Raw genomic sequence first — 12426 nt, 5'->3', positions numbered from 1 at the left:
AAATTCTTTCTCTGATGCTTTGCTTTGTATACCAGGTTGCCAGAAAGGTAATAGGATCCTCTCTCAGCAATAGCATCTGGCTAATCAAAATAAAATCTATCTTCCAGACTCTTTACTTTTGGCTTTGAGTATAATTAAAGAGTTTATTACTTGATACCTATTAAAATCAGGAAATTGTGAGGTGCAACTGTTTTTCATATATGGTGGAGGATAATTTTCTTCAACATAAGTAAGAAGAGGCTAAAGTAAGCTTTCAAGTATAAAATTTTAAGTGCACCTATATTACATTTAACTGTTGACAGTTATGCATTTGTCAAAGCATCTTCCATTTCTTATGATCCTAAATTTTTTTTTAAGAAACTCAAACTGTCTTATAATTCATTAAAATATATTATTGCCTTTGTGTTTCTTGGGTAATGATGATGGGAAATGAAGGGCCAACTTTATTATTTATTTATAATATAATTTTACTTGCTTTACAATATGAAAAAATGGTTTATTTCAACTAAAAAGTTATGAGAAGTATCTCGAGTTATGAGAAATCCCTTTTTCATAAAAATTTGAATGGGGGGTTTACAGTTTGGACCAAAAAAGAATAAAATGTAAAAGGAACGTGTGCTTGCTCAGGTGTTCCTGAAGTTTGGCACAGGAATGAGTACAGCGCTAGCTTCACTGTTGGCAGTTTTCACACACCATATCGTCAGAAAGTAGCTGCCAGTTTACTACTTTTTTTATTCATAATTTATGTCTTTAACAAGAATGTAAAAAACCAATACTTGAAGCATTAAAACAATATGTTTAGAAATATTTGATTTAAAAAAACTAACATATTTATTTTAGTGTTTATGTGGGTTCTATTTGATGACAACATTTTCTTCCATTTGACTTCATGTAGTAAGCCCCTGACCCTGGTTACTAGACGAATTGTGCATATGTATTTGCCATCTATAGGTTAAAACAAATGTACAACTGCTGTTTAAAATGTTCAGTGGATCAGCTTCTATCTACAAATGTAGAAATGATATTTAAATGTCTCAGGTTGTTGGCTAGCAGTTGAGCTTATATGCATTTGGTTTTCCTCCAGATTCATGAAAAACTGCACTACTACGAGAAGCAGAGCCCCGCCCCCGTCCTCCACGGTGCAGCGGCCTTGGCGGATGATGTAAGTGTGCCTGTCTGAGATCCCTGGGACACGTCCTTCCCGGACCTGTGCACGGGCAGAACTCATCCTAGTGCAGATGTAGGAGCGTAACCCTCAGAGTGAGAACCCTAAGAACTTGCAGATGTTCCAGAAGTCCTGTCATCACTGAGCTTATGCTGGTTTTACTTTGCTTTTCATTCACTTTCCTGTTCTGAAAATTTTGCATGTGGATACCCTCTTGTTCTGTGTTGGTAACTATGTCATAGACATTTTAGGCTGCAACTCTGTGGGGAGAAAGAAGCTGCCAGCTGTTGTTGTTTCTAGAAAGTCACAGACGAGGAATGCTTTGGAGAAATAAAGACAAATGAGATTGCTAGATTGCTGACAGTACTAAAAAAATGACAGACACTAGTCTAGGCGTGAGGCTTAGGAAATACATAAAAAGACAGGGTTGTGTTTTAATATGGATTATAAAACATAGTAATGATTTATGGATATTAGACCTTTCCAAATTATCTTCATAACCAAAAAATAAATTTTAGGAGTAGTTAGCATTGATGGAGTAGTTAATTTCCTGTAGCTATAATTTTATTTTAAACATGGGGGAGGGGAACTAACTTGCTGTTCCTGCTGTTAGCTCCCGGACTTGGATGAATTGACAGCACACCTGTATAAACTATAAGGAACACTAAACGAGACTAAAAGTATCCTTAGTGTGAAGGCTAGTTTTGGTGATATCCTGTAGCTTATTTGTTGATTTTAAAACTTTTCCCCTTTATTTTGATAAAATAAACTGCAACACAGTTTAGTGAAATACCAGGGCCTTGAATATAATTAAAAAAAAATTGGCTATATTCAGAAGCTGATTTTATATAGTTTATGCTAATTTAGAAAATAAAGAATATGTAATAAATATCCAAATCGTATGTTATTTGTTTAACCCTTAAACATTTGGCTTCAGATTTTATCTGTAGACATTATGAGGATGTTTAAATATGTGTGTTTTGAGGGAGCTTCCCCCTCTGCATTCTAGAACTAAAACTTCTGAAATGAAGGTGATTGAAGGTGGATATAGTCTCACTGGTAAGCTGCAGTTATCACTTGAGAAAGTCTTAAAAATTTTTTTCAAGTTTTTACTGTTTAAATTTTAGAAAGCCTTTGCTTATAAACCAATGTAATTAAGACCCATCATATTACAAAAATACTGCTTTTTGAAAAATATTAGACTATGTATGTGATGAAACAGTATTTTATAATTTATCAGAGCAGTATATTTAAATGTTAAAAATACTGTTGTATATAACGTAACTAAAGAGTGCAAAGGGCCTTTTGTTCTTTTTTAAAGTTAAAAATTCTGTAAAAATGTTACACTGAAAAAGTAAAAAGCAATTTTTGAAATGTAATTATTGAATAGATAAATTTTCCCTGATTTTACTTGTGTGTAATTTGGATTATGCCGTGCTTTTAGAGAAAAATCCATTTCCAGAGATACGAACAATTAGAAACAATAGGTGAAAACAGAAATTAGATACAATGTTTATTAATAGTTTATTAATAAAAATACATTTATATATTTTGAATTATATATGGCATATTTCATTGTTCTAATCTTTTCAGTTTGAGTCTTGGTTTTGTTATTATGAAAATTATGTACTCCTTCCTATAATCTAAAATTAAGTAGAAATTCTTATAGGAAGATCTTTTGATGGAGAGCCTGAGGCAGACTGAAAGCTCTAACCTTTTCTTAGCTAGAACCAACAAATGGAATTCTTAATTATTGTAGGGACAGTCAGCATTTTTTGTACCCAAGTAGTTGTCAACCTATTATAAGTCACTTTCTGATTAACTTAGCTTATTTTTAAGAGACTTCTTACTCTATAGATAAATATTAAAGTTTCAGACCATTTGCTGTATTAGGGGCATTCTAGTTCTTTTTACCCCAGCTCTAAACAGCATAGCTACTGTGGGTTTTTGGAAACACTGTGGATTTCACCACCTCATTCAGAAGCTTTTTTTTTTTTTTTATGGTATAAAAGCTTGATCCAGTTCTTTTTACAAGTGGCCCTTTGTCTGTGTGCAAAAGACCGTCCATGTAAATGAAGTGCTGGGCTTTGCCCTCATTGCCGTAAATCAGAAAATGATGTGGCTGATACGATTGCTTGTGTCCTACTCAGCCTGAGCCTGGGCGTGGCTTTGGACAACGAAGGCCTAAAAAGAAGAGCAATGATTGGTAGCCTGTTTTCTCTCTTGCTGACTTCTCTTTAAACACAGGAAAGTAATAGCCTTGGATAAGAGAGATTCTCAAGTTGTCACACACCAAGTAAAACAATGCTCTAACTAAATATCCCTTATGTCAATGTAATCTGCCTTGCAGCTGGCCGAAGAGCTTCAGAACAAGCCATTAAATAGTGAAATCAAAGAGCTGTTGAAACTGCTGTCAAAACCCAACGTGAAGGTGAGGACACGTTATGCCTGTAATAAATCTGTTCCAAAAGGGCCACTTTTCTAAAACTTCAGAAGAATTTTGTTCTGAGCATCAATTTTCAAGTAAATGTATTTTCAAATAGTGCCCAGTATTTTAAGAGCCTAAATCCTATTAAAGAGAAGAGTTGAGCTTTTGATTATGTTATAACAAATTGCAAAAACCTTAATGGGAAGCTCAGAATTTAATTTGACAAATATAATGTAGTTTCAAGTTCATTTTCCTTTTAAATGAAGTTAAGAGAACAGAATACACAACCTACTAGTGATTTTGTTTAGGTTCACTTTACGTGGCCAGTTAGTGGTGTTCCAGTATATTTGATCAATGTGTCTAATTTTCTATAGGATCATTTCAGCATTTCTCTTCTTCTTCCTTCTTCCTCTTTTCATCTTTTGTCCCTTATTAATTAAAGTTTCAAAATACCATATTATTTTACAGAGCAGAGCAGTTTTTCAGAGTGAAATACCAATAAAATATTGGTAGACAGGTTTTAATGCTCCTCTGCCTTTTTTCCCTCAAGTTTATCACTTATTATTCCTCTAAATGTATGTAGTCTGTGGAGCCCTGGTAGCACAGTGGTTATAGTGCTCGGCTGCTAACCAAAAGGTTGGTGGTTCAAACCCACCAGCTGCTCCATGAGAGAAAGATGTGGCAGTCTGCTCCCGTAAAGATTGCAGCCTTGGAAACCCTGTGGGACAGTTCTCTGTTGTATAGGGTCACTAGGAGTCGGAATCGACTCAGTGGCAGTGGGGTTTTGGTGATTAGTCTACAGAAAGCATTTAAAAAATTTCCTATAACCTGTACATTTTGAACTTGACACTACTGAGTCAGTGTTAATATATGGATTACATAGTTAAAATGATCACATGATGATTTCTGTTAAGCATGTACAGAATGTTGAATGAACATTTCTTTGAAGGTACCATAAATGATTTCTGCCCTCTTTGAAAAATCTCCTTTGGAACTGTGTTATATATGAGCTTAACTTTACATTAAAAAAAAAAAAAGATAGTATTAAATAAAAGATGAAGTAGAAACATGTACGAACTCTAATTTCTAATCCCCTTGTCGTTGAGTTGATTCTGACTCATAGTGACCCTATAGGACAGAGTAGAACTGCCCCATAGGGTTTGCAAGGCTATAAATTTTTACGGAAGCAGATTTCCACATCTTTTATCCCATGGAGTGGCTGATGAGTTCACACCACCCACCTTTCTGTTAGCAGCTGAATGCTTTATCCACTATGCCACCTTACCAAAAACCAAACCAAACCCGTTGCCGTCTAGTCAATTGTAACTCACAGTGACCCTATAGGACAGATTAGAACTGCCCCACAGCATTTCCAGGGAGTGGCTGGTGAATTCAAACTGCCGGCCTTTTGGTTAGCAGCCAAGTGCTTAACCACTATGCTACCAGGGCTCCTTATAATTCCTAAAACCTATAAGTAAACATAAGCACGTGAACATATTACTGTAAAAGATAAAGGAACTACAATTACAGTTGTTTTGTACTGGTACAGGTGGTTAATTAAATTTTAGTTCTGAAAGAAAAAAGATCAGATTAGAGGAGAAAAGTTGCTTGACATTAAAGGGTAAAGTGTACAAAAGGTTAAGAGCTCAGGGAAGGTTCTTCGTAGCCAGAGTGCTCTGAAGATTCTTCATCTGGCCAGCAGACTGTACTTGAGCAGTGAGTACCAACCAGAGTATTGCAGTGTTAGCTGCAAGGAGAGTGCTAAGCCTCTTTTAGGGAGTGTTATCTTGGATAGAGAAGAGGGAATTAGAAATCGAGAAGGAATATTTCAGACAAGAAGTGGTTTGGTTTTCTATTCAAGGGTATTTGAAATGGAATAGTTAATAATAAAGAGATTAAAGTGGTTAGAAACTGATATTTGGCTGAAGAGGGAGATCCAGCTTTATATGGTGCTATGAAACTCTATTAACAAAATTTTATAATAATTGAAGAGTTAAACTTTATTGTGGAAACATATTTTAGATAATTTTCATTTTTGTATAGCAGTATGACTTAAAAAAAAAATGGGTGAAAAGACAGCATTAAAGATATACATTAAGGAAATATGTGTTGAAAGTGGGTAAGATTCCAGACATGTGGTACTACAGTTGGCAACAGGAATTTCTAATTAGCCAGTACTGGGAAGAAAATACCTTTTTCTCTCTTTAACCCAACATTTAATGTTACTTTTCTTGAAACCATTTATATTAACCACCATCACTTTGAATATCACTTCTATAGGTAATTACTTTGAGAAATCCAGCCCCAAAATAAGTTTTAGACTATTTCAGAATATGATCAGTCATTCCTTTTTGAACTGGGGGAAAAACTAATTTTTTTTAACCAGAAGCAAGATAGCAGTGGAATATGAAATCAATAAATGGGTTTAAACTGATACTTAAAATATGAAAACTATAATTTGGGTGTATTGATTTGAATGCTGTCTTTACTTTTTAGTGGAGAAAAGAAATAATTGTTTACTGTTTTAAAAGTTGCTGTTCCGTCTTAAGTATTTAATTCACTATACTGGAAAGAAACCTGAAGTGTACCTCCAAAGTAATATGACTTTTTTTTTTTTTTTAAAGTACACACAGATATGTATAACCAAATATGTAGCCACCATGGTTAGGTAAATAGGAGCCCTGGTGGTACAGTGGTTAAGTGCTCGGCTGCTAACTGAAAGGTCGGCACCTCGAACCCACCAGCTGCTCCCCAGGAGAAAGATGTGGCAGTCTGCTCCTGTGAAGATTACAACCTAGCAAACCCTATGGGACAGTTCTGCGGCATACTACAGGGTCACTGTGAGTCAGAACCAACTTGATGGCAGTGGTTTTTTTTTTTTTTTCTTTGATGGTGAGATAATAAACATGTTCCCCAGACCTGCCAGATCTTTTTGAATATATTTTTCAAGTCTTTTTTGGTTATTTGTAGATATCACTAGAGACAAATCTTCATTTGTTCATTCATCTTAGGTATTCATTTGATGCCTACTGTGTGTTGAGCACTGTGGGTACAACTTGTAAAGGAGGTACCAAATCTAATGGAAGTGATAGAGAAGTAGTAGATTGAAGGAAGGAGCAGGCATAGGTGGTATGGCACACACAGGATCGGTGCTAAAGCCACGCCTGGGTGGCAGTGCAGGGGGATGGGGGCATTGTTGAAGAAAACTTTCCAGTGGAAGCAGCATAGACGTGGACACCTAAAGGCTGAGTTTGAGGTAACCAGAAGGGGCAAAGGAGTGGAGGTGGGTTTGGGTGTGGATGAGAAAAATAAATGTCCTGGGTAAATGGTATGTGAAGTCCCAAAAAGGAAAAAAAAAACTTACCAAGTTTGCAGATGTGGGGTAAGTTCGGTATGGCTAAACAGTAGCTTGTGAAAGAGGAAATGGCAAAAGTTTGGAGCTGGACAATAGAACCTTTTGAGTAGGCTGCCGTATGTCTTGGTTTGTCCAGGATAGTCCTGGGTTATGCCTATAGTTCTAACCTTGTTATTTAGAGACCTCTTTCATTTTCAACTGTTTCCCTGTTTATATGGCCACCTTAATTGTGAGCATAATAAAAAGTGTGGGTTTCATCCCAAGAGCGGCAGAGAGCCGTTAAAAGGATTTACTTGGGGAAGTGACACAATCACCCTGTCTGTGGGACAGTTTTTGGGGTGGAGGGTGGTGGTAGAGTCGGGGTAATGGGATTCTGATTAGAGGAAGGCCGGTTTAGAGCCTGTAGAAATAGTTCAGGTAAAATAGGATCATGGCTCAAACGAAAGAAGTAGGGGATGGACGGAATTGGATGATTTTGAGTGATAACTTCAACAGGTGGCATTTGGACAACTGGTTAATTATTTGGGAAGAAGTAAGATCCCTCCTGGAATGAATTCCAGATAAATTAAAAATTTAGGTGTAAAAAAACTGAACCATAAGAATATTAGAAGAAAAATTGATAATTATATAATCAAGGGATAGAGAAGCAGCGTTCAAACCTGCAGAAATACACACACACACACATACACAGGAAAAGTTTTTAAAAAATGGGGTTAAAAGGAATAGTTTATATAAATAATTTGCTATATATGTCTTCAATAAAATGTAATAGTTTATTATTTTGTCTTTAATATTTTTCAGAGTGGCTTGATAAACTTAAAAATGAACACATATATTTTGCTAATGCCTAATTGTATTTTTAAATTCAAACTATGAAGAAGATAGAAGGCTCTATTATCATTGCTTTGTTAGTGAAGATGAATATCTGTTTATTTGCTTAATGATTTTTTATTTCTTCTGTTAGTTGTATGTTCACACACCTTTAGGGATAACCGCTCTCAGTTGGCTGCATTTACTTTCATTCCTTTTTGTATATACAAATATTACATATACCTTTTTTTCTAATGTAAGTGGGATCCTAATGTTTAGTATTTTGTAGGCTTCTTTTTGAGTCAACATAATTATCTATTTAACTTACCCCTTATAGGTAGACCTTTCTGTTTTTGCTTTTCTGCTATTTAAACAACACAAGGGTGTACGTCTCTTGTATATTGCAGAATTTTATGGAATGTTGGATCAAAGTATATGTAGAACGGTTGGATCAAAATGTTTCCACATTTACACGTTGATATTATTGCTAGCTTGTCCTTAAAACAAGTTCGCTTGGTGAACACTGCTTGCAATAGCGTATGAGAAGTTCTCTTCTCCTTAGCCCCCCCTTCCCCTAATGCCCCCTTTTTAGCTTTGCTAGTTGATAACTCCTAGAATATAAGCTACATGAGATCAGGGGGTGGAAAAAGTTCCCGGCATATAATAAGCTTTCAATAAGTATTGTATAATTGAATTAATAATGATCAGTTAAAATTTTGCGATTTTCTTAATAAATTATGAGGGTGGTATGAGGGTATGTGGCAGGCTGTTTGTGTCAGAATAGAGCTGCGCTCCGTAGGGTTTTCAAAGGCTGATATTTGGAAGTAGACTGCCAGGTACCTGTGATTGGACTCAAACCTCCAAAATTTAGGTTAGCAATTGAGTGTGAAACCAGTTTGTACCACCCAGGACTTGGAGTTAACTCAACAACAACGGGTTTATAACGATAAAAAGCCATTGTTTTATATTTCTTCTTAGTTATTTTTTCTTTTATTTGTATTTTCTTAGCTTGTACAGAAGTATGTATACTTTTGTGTGGTAAAATTTGACGTCCTTTTCCATATGACTTCTGGGCATTGAGTTAGTTTAAAAAGGATTGTCTCCGATATTTTCTCTGGCTTTTCTAAGGTTTTTTTTTAACTTTGGCATAATTAATCCACCTAAAAATTTGGTGTACCATGCAAGATACAGTTCTTATTTTGCTTTTTTTTAAATGGATAGCGATTTTCTCACAGCTTTAAAAATATATAGTTGAATCTGTTTTGAACTATTGCTTTGATAACTATTAATCTAGTTATGTGATTAATTGTTATAGATTTATGGCATGCTGTGTTACCTGTTGAAACCAAATTCCTGTCATTGTTCTTAAAATTTATTCTTCCAGAAGAAATTTGGAATCTTCTTTAAAGTTATAAGAAACCCCTGGAGGATGCTGTTGAGCTTTTGAATCACAGAACATGATGATTTGTCCATTTATTTAGGTCTATTATTGCCCTTTGTATAAATCTTGAAGAGTCTCTGCTAAGTCTGTTCCTAGGGATGATTGTGTGAGTGTGTGTGTGCGTGTAAATTGACGTGTATACATAGAAATTGGCTTGTTTCATGTATGGTATTGATTTTTTTTTTCAGGTATTCTCTAATTAATCATTTGTTGTATAGTAAAGGTGTTGAATTTAAAAATAATCTTACACCACCTTACTGAATTATCTTCTTTCATTTTAAACTGCCTCTCCCTGTTTTGTAATGCATAAATTCATTGATAAGAATATTTTATCTTTTTCTTTCCAGTTTTTTTTATTGTGCTTTAAGTGAAAGTTTATAATTCAAGTCAGTTTCTCATACAAAACTTCATAAACACATTATTGTGTGACCCTAGTTGCTCTCCCTACAATGTAACAGCACACTCCTCCTCTCCACCCTGTAGTTCCTGTGTCCATTCAACCAGCCCCTGTCCCCCTCTGCCTTCCCATTTTGCCTCCACACAGGAGCTGCCCACATAGTCTTATGTGTCTACTTGAGCTAATAAGAAGCACACTCCTCACCAGTGTCATTTTGTGTCTTATAGTCCACTCTAATCTCTGTCTGAAGAGTTGGCTTGGGGAATGGTTTTAGTTTTGGGCTAACAGAGAGTCCAGGGGCCATGTCTTCTGGGGTCCCCCTGGTCTCAGTCAGACCATTAAGTCTGGCGTTTTTACTAGAATTTGAGCTCTGCATCTCACTTTTCTCCTATTCCATCAGGGATTCTCTGTTGTGTTCCCTGTCAAGGCAGTCATTGGTGATAGCCGGGCACCATCTAGTTCTTCGGATCTCAGGCTGATGGAGTCTCTGGCTTATGTGACCCTTCTGTCTTGGGCTTATATTTTCCTTGTGTCTTTGGTGTTCTTCATTCTCCTTTACTCCAGTTGGCTTGAGACCAATTGATGCATTTTAGATGGCTTCATGCTAGCTTTTAAGACCCCAGATGCCACTCACCGAAGTAGAATGCAGAGTGTTTTCTTAAAACACTTTGTTATGCCAGTTGACCTAGATGTCCCCTGAAACCATGGTCCCCAGACCCCAACCCTGCTACTCTGTCCCTTGAAGTGTTCAGTTGTATTCAGGAAACTTCTTAGCTTTTGGTTTAGTCCAGTTGTGCTAACCTCTCCTGTATTGTGCATTGTGCTTCCGTTCATCTAAAATAATTCTGGACTTCTATCTAATTAGTGAATACCTGTCTCCCTTCCTCCCTCCACAGCCTCATATCCATCAAAGAATGTATTCTTCTGTGTTTAAACCTTTTCTTGAGTTCTTACAGTAGTGGTCTCATACACTATTTGTCCTTTTGTGACTGACAAGTTTCACTCAGCGTAATTCCTTCCAGACTCATCCACGTTATGAGACGTTTACACAGATTCATCGCTGTTCTTTATTGTTGAGTAGTATTCCATTGTGTAAATATACTATAATTTGTGTATCCATTCATCTGTTGATGTGCACCTAGTTTGTTTCCATCTTTTTTGCTGTTGTAAACAGTGCTGCAATGAACATGGGCATGTATATATCTATTCGTGTGAGGGCTCTTATTTCTCTAGGGCATATTGCAAGGAGTGGGATCGCTGGATTGTATGGTAGTTCTATCCATTGCCGTCGAGTCGATTCTGACTCATAGCGACCCTATAGGACAGAGGAAACTCTATGGGGCAGTTCTACTCTGTCCTGTAGGGTCGCTATGAGTCAGAATCGACTCGATGGCACTAGGTTTAGGTATGGTAGTTCTATTTCTAGCTTTTTAAGGAAATGCCCATTCGATTTACAAAATGCTTGTGCCATTTTACTTTCCCACCAGCAGTATGTAAGTGTTCCAGTCTCTCACAACCTCTCCAACATTTATTATTTTGTGCTTTTTGAATTAATGCCAGCCTTGATGGGGTGAGATAGTATTGCTTTGTAATTTTGATTTGCATTTCTGTAATAGCTAATGATCATGAGCATTTCCTCATGTATCTGTTAGCCTCCTAAATGTCTTCTTTGGTGAAGTGCCTGTTCATATCCTTTGCCCATTTTTTAATTGGGTTATTTGTCTTTTTGTTTTTGAGGTTTTGCAGTATCATGTAGATTTTAGAGATTAGATGCTGATCAGATTTGTCGTAGCCAAAAATTTTTTTCCAGTCTGTAGGTTGTCTTTTTACTCTTTTGATGAAGTCTTTGGATGAGCGTGTTTGATTTTTGGGAGCTCCCAGTTATCTAGTTTCTCTTCTGGTGTTTGTGCATTGTAAGTAATGTTCTGTATACTGTTTATGTCATGTATTAGGGCTCCTACTGTTGTCCCTATTTTTTCTTCTATGATCCTTATCGTTTTAGATTTCATATTTAGGGCTTTGATCCATTTTGAGTTAGTTTTTGTGCATGGTGTGAGGTATGGGTCTTGTTTCATTTTTTTGTAGATGGATATCCAATTATGCCAGCACCATTCATTAAAGAAACCATCTTTTCCCCATTCAGCGGACTTTGGGCCTTTGTCAAATATCAGCTGCTCATAGGCGGATGAATTTGTGTCTGAATTCTCAATTCTGTTCCATTGGTCTATGTATCTGTTGTTGTACCAGTTATCAGGCTGTTTAGACTACTGTGGCGGTATAATAGTTTCTAAAATCAGGTACTGTGAGGCCTCCCACTTTGATCTCCTTTTTCAGTAGTGCTTTACTTATCTGGGGCCTTTTCCCTTTTCATATGAAGTTGATGATTTGCTTATCCATCTCATTAAAAAACGCCATTGGAATTTGAATTGGGATTGCATTGTATCTATAGACTGCTTTGGGTAGAATGGATATTTTCACAATGTTGAGTCTTCTTACCCATAAGCAAAGTATGTTTTTCTACTTATGTAGGTCTCTTTTGGTTTCTTGCAGTAGTGTTTTGTAGTTTTCTTTGTATAGGTCTTTTACAACTCTGGTAAGACTTATTCCTAAGTATTTTATGTTTTTGCAGGCTATTGTACATAGTATAGATTTGGTGATTTCCTCTTCGATGTTCTCTCTGTTGGTGTATAGGAATCCAACTGATTTTTGTATGTTTGTCTTGTATCCTGATACTTTGAACTCTTCTATTAGTTCCAGTAGTTTTTATTTTGTGGATTTTTTAGAGTGTTCTGTGTATAAGATCATACCATCTCAAATAGAGATACCTTTA

At 36.1% G+C, this 12426-nt stretch overlaps 1 protein-coding gene across 5 annotated transcripts in view; it reads left to right on the top strand.

The window, feature by feature from the left end:
• The window catches only part of MPP7 (MAGUK p55 scaffold protein 7), a 296574-nt gene that overhangs the window by 188457 nt on the left and 95691 nt on the right, over positions 1–12426 (top strand). For 4 of the 5 annotated variants that reach the window (XM_064284962.1, XM_064284959.1, XM_064284960.1 and 1 more), the window contains 2 exons: positions 1085–1162; positions 3516–3596. Coding sequence is in view for 4 of the 5 variants with exons in the window: in XM_064284959.1 (XP_064141029.1) it covers positions 1085–1162; positions 3516–3596 (159 nt within the window). In the remaining variant the exon portion in view is untranslated. The remainder of the gene's footprint in view (positions 1–1084; positions 1163–3515; positions 3597–12426) is intronic. The other variant, XM_064284961.1, reaches the window with a different exon arrangement.

The sequence above is a fragment of the Loxodonta africana genome, chromosome 4, assembly GCF_030014295.1.
Source record: "Loxodonta africana isolate mLoxAfr1 chromosome 4, mLoxAfr1.hap2, whole genome shotgun sequence".
Lineage (NCBI taxonomy): Eukaryota > Metazoa > Chordata > Mammalia > Proboscidea > Elephantidae > Loxodonta > Loxodonta africana.
This window is presented reverse-complemented; position numbering and strand designations above follow the sequence as displayed.